The sequence below is a fragment of the Chiloscyllium punctatum genome, chromosome 15 (assembly GCF_047496795.1).
Source record: "Chiloscyllium punctatum isolate Juve2018m chromosome 15, sChiPun1.3, whole genome shotgun sequence".
NCBI classification, from domain to species: domain Eukaryota; kingdom Metazoa; phylum Chordata; class Chondrichthyes; order Orectolobiformes; family Hemiscylliidae; genus Chiloscyllium; species Chiloscyllium punctatum.
This window is the reverse complement of record NC_092753.1, coordinates 38,582,396-38,598,641: the sequence shown is the minus strand read 5'-3', so window position 1 is coordinate 38,598,641 and position 16,246 is coordinate 38,582,396. Positions and strand designations below refer to the sequence as shown.

General features: G+C 38.4%; 1 protein-coding gene across 16 annotated transcripts in view; it reads right to left on the bottom strand.

The window, feature by feature from the left end:
- Positions 1 to 16,246, bottom strand: part of dmd (dystrophin) — a 1,983,813-nt gene that overhangs the window by 144,662 nt on the left and 1,822,905 nt on the right. For all 16 annotated transcript variants that reach the window (XM_072585000.1, XM_072584994.1, XM_072584999.1 and 13 more), the window contains 2 exons: positions 5,944 to 6,022; positions 1,180 to 1,240 (listed from right to left, as the gene is read on the bottom strand). In XM_072585000.1, coding sequence (XP_072441101.1) covers positions 1,180 to 1,240; positions 5,944 to 6,022 — 140 coding nt within the window. The remainder of the gene's footprint in view (positions 1 to 1,179; positions 1,241 to 5,943; positions 6,023 to 16,246) is intronic.

Here is a 16,246-nt window from a genome sequence, read left to right as displayed (position 1 = left end):
CTTATTGGTTCAGAATCAGGAAGTCCTACATCCCTCATCTTATCCTGGCAGTAATCTGTATGAATGAGACTTAAGTCTGAGAATTTAGAAAAAGGGATATTTATTTTTTCATATAGAAGTGCGAAGGTAGCAAATGAATAGCTGTCTCCTAGAATCTGAACTAAAACAGTGCAATAGAATATTTGTCTTTTTAATGTTCTTGAATAGCATATTTTAACAAGTTACTACCCATTTATCTATTTCAAATATGACCTACAAAGCTGTGCAGTATTGGGAGCTGGGTGCCAAGTACATATTTTTAAAACTGTCTGCATACTGGCTATGTGAATCAGTCAAAGTGCTGTTCATTTTCGAGAAAGTTCGGCTTAGGTGCTGGTCACTCCACCGCCTAACTTGGAAAATAATGTCAGTATAGGTTTTGGCCCACAACTGGACAAAAATGAATACAAGCAACTTGGTAATTTTAATAAACTAAATTAATTTAAAATGTATTTATTCTATTGATTTTAAGATAAATGAGTATTGGGGAAATTCATCTAACAAAAAATTGCCAACTATATTTGGAGAATGTATTTTGTGGCTTTATGTTAGAGCAACCAGGAAAAGACACAATGTGTTCTCTTTGGTTCTTCATCACATCACTGAGAATGAAATGGATTTATTTATTGTGTTTTCTTTATTCCATCAAATTCTTGGATTTGGAATGTACCTCCTGATATTACATACATTTAAATGGGAAAAAGTTGCTTCAATATTAGTGGCTCCGATTTAAGTGGTGGTTTCCATTTCTATTACTTGAAATTGAGTCTTTCTGTTAAATGTTAATTCCCGTTGTCAATTTGTGAAGCTTCAGTTTATGAAATTGGTATTTGGAAGATTTTAAATTAAGTTTCTACAGCTGCCTTTATGTTGCTCTGATGCTTGTGCCAGTCAAGGTTCAATTCAGCAAGTAGTTGGCAAGTTCTGCTACAAGTGCATCTTTAGAGGTGCATACAGCTTTACTACAACTGCAAGTTAGAATGGGGCATCACTGACACAGGTCTTAGAGCAAGACAGAAGCAATTTTTTCAGACCATCTGTAATACTGCCTCTACTTCTATGAGCTTTCAGTTTTATACTTAACAAGAACATTACATTCCTTTTTAAGATGTAATGTACAGTTTTAAAAGTAGCACTTACTTGATATAGTAGGGCACTTTGTTGGGTGATATCGCTCGCTCCCAAGGACCTTGGACAGAAGCTGAAAACAAGAAACCAAAAGGTTAATCCTAGAGTAAATAAGAAGAATACATTAATCATTAAAATGACTGTTTTTACACTCAGCTCAGCAGATCTTCATCTATTTGCTCAGCTGCTCGTGAAGAAGGGAAGGATTAACTTAGCGGACTGAGAAATTTTTCTATAACCTGCTTGAAATTGAACTCTTTCAACCACAAAAATAATGGTTGAACTCATGGTTTGCAAACCTGGAGAGTCAATAATTACAGTGTGCATTGCTTTTAATGCCACCATCACATTTCACAGCAAGAAAACAAACAATAAAAGCATGTTTAATAAATCACCAGTCAAGGAATGTCATTCTGTGTTATTGTTATTATAACTATAGGATCAGTATGATGCAATAGACACAAAACAAACTTTCTGTAAAATATTATGAATAAAATCATCTAAAAGCAAAATAAAGTTCACTGGTCTTGTTTAACTAAGTATTTATTCTGACAAAACTGCAAATATGCATATATTCAAGTGGAAAATGATACAAGATGATTAGGGGTTTAGATAGGGTTGACAGTGAGAACCTTTTTCCGCGTATGGAGTCAGCTGTTACTAGGGGACACAGCTTAAATTAAGGGGAGGTTGGTATAGGACAGATGTTAGGGGTAGATTCTTTACTCAGCGGGTTGTGAGTTCATGGAATGCCCTGCCAGTATCAGTGGTGGACTCTCCCTCTTTATGGTCATTCAAGCGGGCATTGGATAAGCATATGGAGATTATTGGGCTAGTGTAGGTTAGGTAGGCTTCGGTCGGCGCAACATTGAGGGCCGAAGGGCCTGTACTGCGCTGTATTTTTCTATGTTCTATGTTCTAAAATCAAAATCTTTGAAGGTCACAATTTCAGTTGTTCCAAAGTCACTTCAGTGATGGAAAGTCTGGATGTGAGTTCCACTCTAGATCCTGATCTCTGAGTGAGTGTTCAATTATCAGATGTACTGTCTTTCAGAAGAAACCTTTAATTAAGGCTAGTCCAGCTCACTGACATGGCTGGGAAATTGGCTAAGTGGCAATCGATGGAAAGTGGGGATAGTGGGTAGATACACACATTGGCAGGTTGTGACCAATGGTGTCCCAAAAGGGATCTGTGTTAGGGCTTCAATTAATTGCCTTGTTTATTAATTACTTGGATAATGTCATATATCCAAATTTGCTGATGACACAAAAGTGAGACAACATTGTAGACAGTGCAGATGATAGCAATAAATTACAAAGAGATATTGATAAACTAGGCAAATGGGTGAAATTGTAGCAGATAGAGTTCAATATGGGATGTCAACCCTTTTGGATCAATAAAGGATATATTAAGGCTTTCTCGATGATATGAAGTTAAATACAGCGGATAATCAGAGACTTGGAAGTTTGGGTCAGTAGGTCTTTAAAATGGTAAAATGATAGGTGCAAACAAAATCAAGAAACCTAATGGAATGGTGGCCTTTATATCTAGAGAACTGGTGTACAATGTTACTGAAAGTATGCTGCAGCTATACAAAATCCTGGTTAGACCCCACTTGAAGTACTGTAAGCAAAACTAGGCACCACACCTTAGGAAGGGTATTTTGGCTTTGGAGAGAGTACAATGTAAGTTTACAGGAACGGTTTCTGGACTTCAGGGTTTCAGTTATGAGGAGAGATTATACAAAGTAGGTCTGTTTTTTTCTAGAATTTAGAAGGTTAAGGGGTGATCTCATCAAAGTTTTCAAGATATTAACAGGAAAAGACAGTTATGTTTATTGATGTTAAATAATACAGAATTAATCAATGCCCTCATTTTTTTAAAAGAAAGAAAACTATGTAGTCAGTCTGTAGGAGCATTTATAAACCTTAATACAAATGCTAATCAGAAGATCTACTCTTCACCACAGACAGCTTTCTAACATCTTACAGTGCTGATATGGACACTTTTTTTTTACAGAGCAGCTACAGTGTTGACAAAGAAACTGTACCTGCTCATCTAATGCACATTTCCAAATGGTTACGATAACTACAATCTAGCAAGTACAAAATATCTCCGATAGTCTGCAGCATTATGCAAAGTTTGTTTACAGAGTACCAATAAATGTTGCTATTTTTTGAATAGAAATGAAAGATTTGCATTTATATAAACCTTAAGATGTTCCAAAATGTTTTTGAGATAATAATTTATGCTAATGTCATCTATGGCACATTTGAAGAATTATAAAAACTTCAGTGGTACAAGCAGTCCTTCATTGCATTTTCTACCATACCAAAGTTACCATAGCTGGCAACTTGTTAAAGTAAATATACTTTAAGTTGCCTTGAGAGTTCTACTCAGAAAGCACTCTGAGCTGACAGGTGACAATGACCAAAATGTAAACAGGAGAATATGCATCTGCCAATCCTTCTAATTTATTCAAACCATACACAAAGCATCACTACGATGGCAGCGAACTGAGAAACAAATGTCAATAAATGTTAGTCTCAAATTTCACCCTTCGCTACTAATGATAAACAAGTTTGTGGTGGTGGTTAAAATACTTATAGAAGCTTTCTCACCTGATCTTCATAACATGCTATGTGGCAGAAGTGGTCAGTGTTCCAGGATGCAGAATATAAAAGACTGATGGCTTCTTTTGTGAAGTCCAGTGTATCTGCAAACATTCTTCTTACACACATGGAGATACAAGTTCCAATCTGTACACCCTGGCACAGGGTTTCTAATGGGTGGGCAGTATATGTTTCTGCTACTATTTGGACAGGCAATGTGATGATCCCAATCCCACTTTACCTCTCGCCCTAAAACTACCTGAAATTTGTGTCATAACAATGTTCTCTCTGAACTGTGTGACCATTCAACAATCAGGAAGTTCCCGCAAAAGCAAACCGCAAGTTGGTCCTTTTAAAGTAACTGTGCAGAAATGTAAAGATCATGCCTCTTAAATAAATTTCCACAAGTTGAGGAAAATCTAGCTTATGGAATGAAAATTAATGGGACAATTCGATCATGGATTTCTATCCTTGACCCCAACTATTACTCTGTTCCACCTTGACCTCTGTCTGATTTGAAGTTTGTCAAAAGAAATCATCACACAGCACATATCTGAGACAACCTAAGTACGGCTGAAACGAAAACGCACACCTTTTTCCAAGCTGTTCATCTTGTACTCATCAGGACATTCACAAGAATGCCAATGTAAAGTATCATAATGCCTGCTGATGGTAATATTGAGATAAATCAGTTTCCAGCAAGAAACCTGGTTTAACAATGTGATTTTTGTTCAAATTTAATTACCATGGTATTTAGTCACTAAACATATTCACATAAAGCTGTTCTTTTAACAAAAGAATATCGTTTATTACTCAAAGTGAAAGGAATAAAAGCTAAATATTAAAACAAATGGAAAGATCTTATCATAAACAGCAAACTCAATGACTCAACTCTTTTTCCCAGCAATATCCTCTGCACACCCTCAGCTGCAGTGAAGTATCGCTCCTTGGCAGGTACAACAGTTGTTGAAGAAGGCAAATGGTAAGTTGGTCTTCATAGTGAGAGGGTTCCACTACAGGAGCAGGATGTCTTGCTCCAACTACACCTGGAGTATCATCTGCAGATTTGGTTGCCTTATTTGAGGAAGGATGTTCTGATTACTGACGGAGTGCCATAAAGTTTTACAAACTGATTCCTGGGATGGCAGGTCTGATATATGCAGGGAGACTGGATAGGCTAGGACTGTATTTTGTAGCATTTAAAAGAATGATGGGAAGCCTCAGAAAACTTAACATTCTAATAGGACCAGAAAAAGTAGGTGCAAGAAGGATATTCTCAACGACTGGGGAATCCAGAACCAGGACAAGGGCTTAATCTTTTAGGTCAAAGATGAGAAGGAACCTCTTCACCCGGACAGTCACAAGCTTGTGGAGATCTCTGCCACAGCAAACATTGAATATTGTTCAGGGCAAAACATTGAAGGTTTTCAAGAAAGGTATCGACATAGTTCTGAGGACTAAAGGAATCAAAGGATATGGGGAGAAAGTGGGAGCAGTGTACTGAGTAGGAGCAGGCTTGAAGGGCTGAATGGGCTGTTTCTGCTCCTATATTCTATGTTTCTCTCTTTACTCTTCCATTGCTCACTTAATTGTTGAGGTTGCAAGTGTTTCCTTTTGGTGATTTTCTGCATATGCACCACATGTGAATCTCTCAATCTCTTTCTGAGACATGTAGGAGAGGCAATTTGCTGACTTTTCTCTGACTAAGTCTACATTATGTTATCTGTTGAACATCATGTCTGCTACTAGAGCATTTTATTCTGAACTGAATCTGCTTTAGGTTCTGGCTCTTCTTTCTCTCGGTCACAAAAGTTCAACATAGTAAACACTTCAGCAATTAATCCACCATTAGCTTCTTTAATCATTTAGCTAAAGTCACATTTTTAAAAAAAAAGTTAATTCAAAACATCTCTGGTTCGATTAAAGTGAAGCAAGTGTTCAAAGAAAATGAAAGATTTATTTTAGTGAAGCGAAAATCAATGTAATTGGAAAATAAAATATGTGAAATAAATATTTTTAATTTCATTCTCCCCATTATGTTATATTTATATACTCTTGTGAATGGAAAAAATTATAAAATTTAACATATTGTTTTACATGCAGAAAGCACTTCCAGAATGTGACAGGAGGACCACTTCAGAATATCAAAAATCTAATACTTACTGGACAGGAAGTGTTGGGATGTAGGACCAAAATCTCTATGTGCTTCATGCAGCTGCTTCAAGCGTTCATCTATGGATATCTGAAAATAAAGAGAAGGAATTATTAGAGTGGCTGAAAGGATATATCCAACTGCTATTTTTTATTAATTGCAAAACAACATTTCCTCATTGAAAAGGTTGTCAAGGAGTTAAAATGTGAATATCGTCGTACACCAATCTTCACTTTCTGTGACCAATAAACTTTCATCTAATTTTCTTCACGAGGCGAAAATCTTTCGACAAACTCTATGACAGGTAACTAAAAAAGATCAATGGGAGAATAACTTTAATGGGATTTATCTTCCTTTCTCCTTCCACGTTCCTGATATTCTGATAAGAAAGATTATAAGTACATGTTTAGAAGTGTCACCATTAGGACTTACTTGGCATCAATAGTTATAGTGACACAATCTCTGGCCAAAAATGAAAATTTCAACTTATATTTACAGTAAATTTGGCTGAAAGTTGTGGTAGATTTTGAAAATACAATACGTGAGTTGGTAAGGGGCGACATGGTGGTTCAGCAGTTAGCACTGCTGCCTCACAGTGCTAGAGACCCGGGTTCAATTCCTGCCTCAGGTGACTATCTGTGTGGAGTTTGCACATTCTCCCCGTGTCTGCGTGGGTTTCCTCTGGGTAGTCCGGTTTCCTCCCACATTCCAAAAATGTGCGGGTTAGGTGAATTGGCCATGCTAAATTGCCCGGGGTAGATGTAGATGTAGGGGTATGGGTGGGTTGCGCTTCGGCGGGGCGGTGTGGACTTGTTGGGCCGAAGGGCCTGTTTCCACACTGTAAGTAATCTAATCTTAAAAAAATGCCATTTGTAGCACAGTCCTACCTCAAAATTATGCTACCCTGGTGAACTATATGTGCCCACTGAACAGCAGAATCATCGTGCTTTAGACAGAGATCAGTGATTTCACAACTGTTGGAATCTCAGCTCAAAGAGTTTAAAGACCTTTTCTCTGTGAGCCCTAGGTATGGCATGACCATTACCGAAAACACGCAATATGATTGTACCCAGGTTGCCAACAGGAGTAACAAGCCAAGGTGTTCAGTGGGTAAATCACCACAAAACAGCAGGGCTAACATCTGAACAATCTGGATTCAAGACAGTGGCTACTAAAGATTGATACAGATTAATATCATTGCAGATCAATAATGCCAGGAGAACAGACACAGAAATGTGTAATACTAATGGTCACAAAGATGTTGCACATTTAAGGAAGAATCCCTTACTATATATAATAGAGGGTTTGGTCTTGCACTGAAGCAGGCAGGGAACATGTACATGCTTGCAGTCATTGACCCTCCATCTTTCAAGGGAACAAAGTATTTTTCTCTCTTCGGTTTCCTCCCAAAGTCCAAAGATATGCAGGTTAGGTGAATTGGCCATGCTAAATTGCCTGTAGTATGAGGTGCATTAGTCAGGGGTAAATGTCGGGGAATGGGACTCTGTGGGTTGCTCTTTGGAGGGTTGGTGTGGACTTGTTGGGCCAAAGGGCCTGTTTCCACACTGTAGGGAATCTAATCTTCTACTGCAGGTCAGCATCAGAGATGGTGAAGAATTCCTGACAGTGAGCAAAACCCATACCTGTGACCTCTTGAGCTATAGTGTGCACAGCTAACTCAGATATTACTGATGATACCCACCAATTAGAAGAAGCCCAAAACATAAAAGGCTAGAGTCACAGTAACTTTCTGAGTCACATGCAGCTCTGTAATTATCCTAATGCCAGGCTTCAACCATCTTCACTTGTGATGTTCATCAATGACCTTTACTTCATCAGAAGGTTAAATGTTTATTTTCCTGTTTTCAATATTCTGTTCTCTTCATAGAGCCTCAGACAAGATACATGTGCAGTCCATGTCTGCACGCAGCAAGACCTGAACAATATTCCATTTTGGGCTGATGACGGGCATGTAACAGCCATGCCACACATTGACCACCTTCGACAAAACAGTAATTGGCTGCTTATCCTGGGGTCTGATCGGTTCGCACTTGGGTCTTTTATACGGCATTGTTAGGTCAAGGGTAGTTGAGACAGGTGGAGGATAGGGTTATCAGGTCTGGAGACTGCCAGAGGCTAGGGGGGTTGTAGGGAGGAGGGGACAATGTTAATATAGGTAGGTGGGATGTCATTGCTGAATCAGGAGTTCACTGAGGAGTTAGAGTACATTTATAAACCTCTAACTGCATTGGGATTTCTGCATAGCCAAAGTGCAACTCCAGTTCGTGCTGCTCCAACAACTCTGGCAATCAGAGTATCGGAGCCATTCTGTTTTCTGCACCAGAGATAACATCCTGTTTTTTTTTCTCAAATTGGGATCTTTTACATTCACTGAAGAAGGTGGATAGGGACATGCTTTAACATCACGTCAGAGAAACAGCACCTCTGACAGTGCAGCACTCCCTCAGTACAGCAGTGGAGTGTCAGACTTGAACTTTGTTTTAAGATTCTGGATTGGAACTTGAACCCTTGGCTTTGTCACTCATTGATGACAATGCAACCAATTCAGCCACAGCTTTAATGATAAAAATGCTCTCAGATTGCAATTTTAGGGATAAATAGGATTTAATATTGATGAAGTCAGCATCTTGTTTGAAATATAACATGAACTATTGCAAACTGTACAATGTGACACAAACATCTCCCACTGTGCAGAGTTTTAGTTGTCTTGTGACTTACCTCCTATCGTTTCAATATTGTGTTTTACATGTAATATTTGCAAAATACATACTTATTTAAGCATCAAAATACTCATAATCAGATCATTTGAATCCCCAATGAATCTTTGCCATAAAGATCACCACTGACCAAGATCTCTTTTAATAACATACTAAACTGCCTCAATCATTTGAAAGTGTGTTATTTTCCTGTTGGCTTTCAGCTGTCGCATCAACACAAAGCTTTTCTTAACAGATCAATATGGAATGTGATTCGATCTTCCTCCCTTTCTTTCATAGTAAAGCAAATTCAAATAGACAGTAGTCTCCTTTCCAAAGATAACTACTGAAGTAAATTGCAAATGGATTACTATTGATGGAGTTCATAAAAAGCAAAAAGAATTTCGCCTTTTATTAACCTACAAAACACCAGATACTTGACATGCTGTATTATCCTTGATATTCTGAATAGGGTACAAGACTGAAATAAAACTTATCATCTTTAACAACCGTGCTTGAAGTTTTCACAACGGAGGATCAAGATCTTCCAATTGTTATACATTTTTATACTCTTGAAAAATATTAAGTATGATGTTGGTTTAATGGCTGCTTCCTTGCAAACGTTTCACTCTCCACCTTTTGGAAATGCATTAGAGAACAATCTGGAGAGCACTGATGCCTGGGCATTACAATCTTTTCACTTTAAATCGATTTTCTTGACCACTTTACAAAATGACCGCAAGCTGTTGTTCCAGTAGATTTTCTGAAGAATCAGCCATTAAACCAATATCATACTTAATATTTTTCAAGAGTATAAAAATGTATAACAATTGGAAGATCTTGATCCTCCGTTGTGAAAACTTCAAGCACGGTTGTTAAAGATGATAAGTTTTATTTCAGTCTTGTACCCTATTCAGAATAGCAAAGATAATACAGCATGTCAAGTATCTGGTGTTTTGTAGGTTAATAAAAGGCAGAATTCTTTTTGCTTTTTAAGATACAGACACAAGAACTGCTGTAGCTGCAGTCCTTTTTAACTAATCTGTGAGGACTGTGGACTGAATGATGGTCCAAACCTGAGCACAAATCCAACCTGAACTGAAAATAGACAAGGTTATCTCCCCAACTGCTCGACGTGTCACGACAGCTGTGTAAGATGAGTTTGAGGTTACTTGTCAGAGGACCCATAACCCAATTTCCAATGAATGTGAATATATAGTACAGAACACACAAAAATTAGAGTTCCAATGTAGAGATAGATGACCAAAATGGGTAATTCACAATAAGCACAAACTTGAAACAAAGTGTTGGATCAAATGGATTGGAGTTTAACCTTGTTCCTGGCTACATCTGGTTTCTTTAATCCCGCATGTAGGTTTTCCATTTCTAATTTGAACATTCAGGTAACAGAACTCTCTCACATATCTGAGTTCAATGACCATCAAACTGTTTCAATGTACACTGTGAACTCCCAACAGAAAATATTTCTGCTGCTGGAAATTCTCACTGTCAGCATGAGGGGAATGTACTATGCTGAACTGTATAGTATGCTGCAGTAGTATAAGGATGGAGATTAAGCAACGTAAAGGGAATTTTAACCTGCTTATAGATTGAGTGAATAAAATTATTCTCAATAGTGTAGAAGAGGAATTCCTAGCGTGCATATGGGATGGCTTTCTGGAATCAACTGGAGAACAGGCCATCTTAGAATGAGAAAGGATTATTGGTAATGTAGCTGGGAGAATTCCCTTGGGGATGTGATGATAATATGATAGAATTCTGTCAGATGGACAGTGAGGTAATTCTGAGACTAGGGTCCTGAATCTTCATTAAGGAAACTTCAATGGTATGAGGCATGAGTTGACTTTGATGGATTAGAAAATGTTACTGAAAGGAATGACGGTGGCGAGGCAATGATAACCATTCAAAGAGTGAATGGGTGAACTACAAAAAAAAATTATTTTTGTTTGGTGCAAGAGTGGAAATAGAACAGTGGCCTAGCCATGGCTTACAATGGAAATGAGATAGCATTAGATGCAAAAATGGGGTATACAAATTTACAAGATACAAGCAATAAAATCTGAGAATTGGGAATAGTTTAATATGTAAGCAAAGGAGAACCAAAGGATTGATTAAGAAGGGGAAAATAGAGTATGAGAGTAAGCTTTCTGGGAACATAAGAATTAACTGTAAAAGTTTTTACAGTATGTGAAGAGTAAAAGATTAATGAAAACTAAGTAGGCCCCTGACAATAAGAAGCAGGGGAACTGGAATAAAGAAATGGCTGATGAACAAAGTTCATACTTTGCTTCTGTCTTCATTAAGGAAGATATTTTATAATGTAACAGAAATGATGGTGAATACAGGGTTCAGTGACAAGGAGGAATCAAAGCAAATCTGTATTAGTGTTGGAGAAATTGATGTGATTGAAGGCCGTTAACTCTCTAGGATATGGTAATCTACATGCCAGAGTATTTAAGGAAGTGGCCTAGAAATAGTTGATGAAATGGCAGTCATTTTCCAAAATGCTAAAGACTCTGGTACAGTTCATACAGACTGGAGGGTAGCTAATTTAATCCCACTATTTAAAAAGAGAGGTAGAAAGAAATTCAGGAATCATAGATCAGTGGTAAAATCAGACACAGTCAGCATGGATTTACAAAAGGGAAATCATGCTCAACAAATCTACTGGAATTTTTTAAGGATATAACTGATAGATGTTATGACTAGGCCAGACCACTCAAAACGTTCTTCAGCAGGCAGCCCAGACCATAACTTTGCAATTTGTTTCGATAAGTATACAGTGAAAATTACCCAGAGTAAGTTAGCTAGGTTGACAAAATTACGGACTAAAATACAAAGAACACAATAAAGAACACCTACAGAACACCTACAGAACAATCCAAACTAGACTTAATCATGCTGTTCCGAATATGCACAACAGCCCCAATAAACAAACCCTTTAAACACAGTAAAAATGAAACAAAGGCTTACAGGTCGAAGTTAGAAGGGCAGCAGGAGAGAGAGTCAAGCACCTGTTTCCATACAGCTCCACAGCTGAACTCCCAAATAAAGGTTGAACTAAACTGCCCAGCTAGAGAGCTGGCCACACCCCCTTGACTTATACAGGTTACTTCAAAAAACTAAAGTCTCATCTGTTTATGTATAAACAAAAAAGGCCTCCAATACCCTTTTATCTCTATTCCAAACCCAGTCGTTTTGGAGCCCAGAGTATTTTACATCCCCTCTGGGAAAAAAAATCAAGGATACAGTACCCTTGAGGAAAGGATCAGTTTTTAGGAAAAAAGGACCAGCTTTGTGACATAGAATTAGGAGAGCCAGTCAATGTGGTTCATTTGGACTTTCAGATGGCTTTTGACAAAGTCCCACATAAACGATTCATGTATAAAATTAAAGTGCACGGGATTGGGACCTAGTGTATTGAGGTGGATACAAAATTGGTAGTTTTGACAGCAGACAGGAAACAAAGTAGGAATAAACAAAGTAGGAAGAAATGAAACATAGAAAATCCTGATGGGACTGGACAGGCTAGACGTGGGAAGAATGGTCCTGATGTTGGGCAAGTCCAGAACTAGGGGTCACAAAATTTTCAGAACAACATGTAGTGGCTAGTGGAATACCGCAGGGATTGGTACAAGGACCCCAGCTATTCACAATATATGTTAATGATTTAGATAAGGGAACTAAATGTAATATTCAAATATTTGCACATAACACAAAACTGGATGGAAGAGTGAGCTGTAAGGGGGATGCAGAGATGTTGTGGTGTGATTTGGACAGGCTGAGCAAGTAGGAACATGCATGGCAGTGCAGTAATACAGAGGTTATCCACTTCGGTAGCAAAAATAGGAAAGTAATTATTATTTAAATAGCTGTAAATTGACAGAGGGGATTGTTCAATGAGACCTGGGTGTCCTCATGCACCAGTCACTACAACTAAGTGTGCAGGCACATTGGAGTTCAAAAGAATGAGTGGACGTCTCTTAGAAATGTATGAATTCTAACAGAACTAGAGAAGTTAGATCTACACATATACAAACAGCTGTACATAAAAACAGTCTGGGTCTTATGGGCAGAGGTGAAGACTGGAAAGGCAGTTCTGTGGTCCCTGTCTGTAGTGTTTGTTGAAATGATCCTTCTGCTGATCAGGACATTGCTCATTGATCTTGCTTCTCCAGGTACATGTAATCATTTGCAGGAGACAAAAGGTGACTGGCTCATACTTATAAAGGTCTCTGAATTATCAACTAAATGTCACAGGTTCCAGTCACATAGTTGTTGGCAGGAGGTCTTCATCATTGATAACTGGTGACCATTTTAGAGACCAGTTAGTGACTTGTTGCTGGTCAAATCTCTGTTCATACACAGCTCTCAGGCTCCAGATTGTCTGTAACTAGGCTTGCCCTAAAGCTTGAACTAACAGCTCTCTGAACAGCACTGACAATGAGAGTCAGTTAACTTGCTTTAAAAAAGTACAGAAATCCTTCAAAATCCCTTGCTTTATTTAAACAGTTCTTTTCCTGTTTTGGTTCTATAATTAAAAATAAAGAAAAATAAAAAGATACAGTCTTTACATTTGTCACTTATCAACTCAAGCCTGCCTGTTGACTAGGTATGGTAAAAACAATGACTGCAGATGCTGAAAACCAAAAACTGGATTATTGGTGCTGGAAGAGCACAGCAGTTCAGGCAGCATCCAACGAGCAGCGAAATCGACGTTTCGGGCAAAAGCCCTTCATCCTATGGTCAACATATGGATCTAGTCTGCTTCAGAAGAGTCTTGAACAATGCTGAACATTGTGTAATTAGCAGCAAACATCCCCATTTCTGATCTTATAATGGATGGAAGCTTATTGATGAAGCAACTGAATATGGTTAGGCTGAGGACACCATTCTAAGAACTCCTTCAGATGTGATCCTGGACTGAGATGATGGAGCCTTAACAACCTCAACCAGCTCTGTCGAGATGTGTATCCATCAGAGGAGAGAGTTTTCTCCTTCACCTCCCATTCCTATTGACTCCCAGTTTGCTATGACTCCCTGATGCCACAGTTGGTTGAAGTTGTCGAGAAGACAAGGGTAGTCAATTTCACTTCATCTCTGGAATTCAGAATTTTTTTTATCCATGTTTACACCAAGGCTGTAATGAAGTCAGAAGCCAGATAGCCTTGATGGAGCCTGAACTGAGCACCGATGGACAGGTTATTCCTTTGAGAGTGCCACTTGTTAGCAGGGGCGATGACCCCCCACAGCATTTTGCTGATAATTCAGAGTAGACTAATATAGTGTAATTGGCAGGGTTGGATGTATCCTGCTTTTTGACATACCTGATCAATTTTCCCCATTGTCAGTGTTGTAGCTGCACTGGAACAGCTTGGTTCGAGGTACAGATGAAATGTTGTGAAGGCCCACAGTCTTTGCAGTTTGTCCACAAATATATATTGTCTCCACAATAATCAGGCACATGTAATTCCTACTGATACTGACATGGACAAGCGCATTTATAGGAAGTAGGTTGTCAAGGACCAGAACAAATAGATTATTTCCTCACTATCTGCCACGAATTCAATTTAGTAGCTATGAACCTTGGGACTTGACCAATTTGGTCAGTACTGGTGCAAGCCTCACTGAAGTACCCCATCCAGATTACATTGTGACCATGTTACCCCTAGGGATTCTTCCAAATTGTGTAACATAGTGGGGTATTACTGAGCTGGGATAGTAGGTAGTGAGTAGCAGGAGGCTTTTTTTCCGTGTTTGGCCCAATAATGAAGACTTTTTAATTTCATTTAGAAATATAGGCAACATCAAGAAGTGGGGGACAACATCTGGACACTGATGAAATGAGATATGAATGCTCAGATGGCTATGTGAACTGAGGAGAAACAACAATCAGGAGCCAGAACATCAGAGAAGGTCAGTGAAGATTGTGGGAGCATTGAAGAAAAAGGCCAAGAAGAAATTGAAATAGTCATTTGTTTTAGGGAGACAGCAAAGGTATGTGTTGAGTTGAGTGACTAAGATCAGATTGCTTGGACGAAAGGAAAGAAGATTTAAGATCAGATGGAAGGACATCATATTGAGAGACTTTAATGCAGCAGGAATGAAGAGGAATGGGTGAATGACAGCAGGAGATGGAGAGGATAATCAACAAATATTATGACTATTCCAGGGAAAATGGAAGAAACTAAGAGAAGAATGATGGAGGATATCAATGAAACATATAAAATCCTGATGGGACTGGACAGGCTAGATGTGGGAAGAATGGTCCTGATGTTGGGCAAGTCCAGAACTAGGGGTCACAAAATAAGGGGTAATGCCATTCAGGACTGAGATGAGGAAGAATTTCTTCACTCAGAAATTTGTGAACCTGTGGAATTCTCTACCATGGGAAGCTATTGGGACCAGTTCATTAGATATATTCAAGAGGAACTGGACGTAATCCTTGCAGCTAAAGGGATCACGGGGTATGGAGAGAAAGGAGGGGGACACTGAAATTGCATGAAGAAAAGAAGACATACAAGGTTGCAGCAGCCATTTAAAGAGTAGACTAATGCCAAGCCAAAGTCATTGAGTTGGAAAAAATACAGATCTCAATAGTTAATAGTGAGCACACAGTCATTAACATGGTTGCCATGATAAGCAATGTCTGATTAAACCATAATAAATTATGTCAATTTTAGTGATAAGACTTCTCGTTTTGTCGTAACAGACTGAAGAAAGCTAATGTATTTTTGACAGGTTTTTTATTTGATATATTTTGGCAATAAGGATTAGATAGCAGCCTATGAAACCATGGCTGGTTTCAACTGTGCAATTCTTCCTTATTTTATTTCCATTTCATGGTCCCATTTTGAGGCCTTTGATAAAAATCAATTATTTAGACAAAGGGCTGATCTTACCAATGCAGTTGATTAATGAACTACAAATTTATTGAAGATTTTAATGAACTGCCCAAAACAGTCGGCATGCTTAACATGCCATAAGTAGATTCTTTGCAATTGGCTCATGTGATAATTGGAATTGATTGCACCATTTGATTGACATGGTAAGTGTGAACAATGTAGTTTGTTTGGAGACTATTAAATGAAAGACTACAGATGATAAAATTAAAGAGACGGGACAAGGTAAGTCACTGAGTGACAGAGACATTTTGGTTAGATGTTGAAGTAGACAAACTGCTCTGTAAGCTGTGTACAAAAAAAGTTGCCCCTTTTGTCACTCCAGGGTACTTTTCCAAAGCAGTGCACCGTAACTAGCAGAAAGTAAACAGAACATGTGTACCTCTGCAGCACAAGTGCATTAGCAAGAAGAGCACATTAAGGAAACTGGCTGATAATTCTGAACAACAGTGGCAGATAATAGGTAGAATTAATGCAGATATCCATGTTAAAAATTTACACATTTAATGCTGGCCCACAGGACACTCCTACAAGGGCTCTCAATCTAAACAACTGTTTCATAAACTAACTGTAGATGCACAGGCCGCTTTATTTTTCTTGCTCGAGCCACAAGCATTTTGTACTGGATATTTTGTACTGGATCAAGATCATGGAAATCAATATAATTGAGGAAC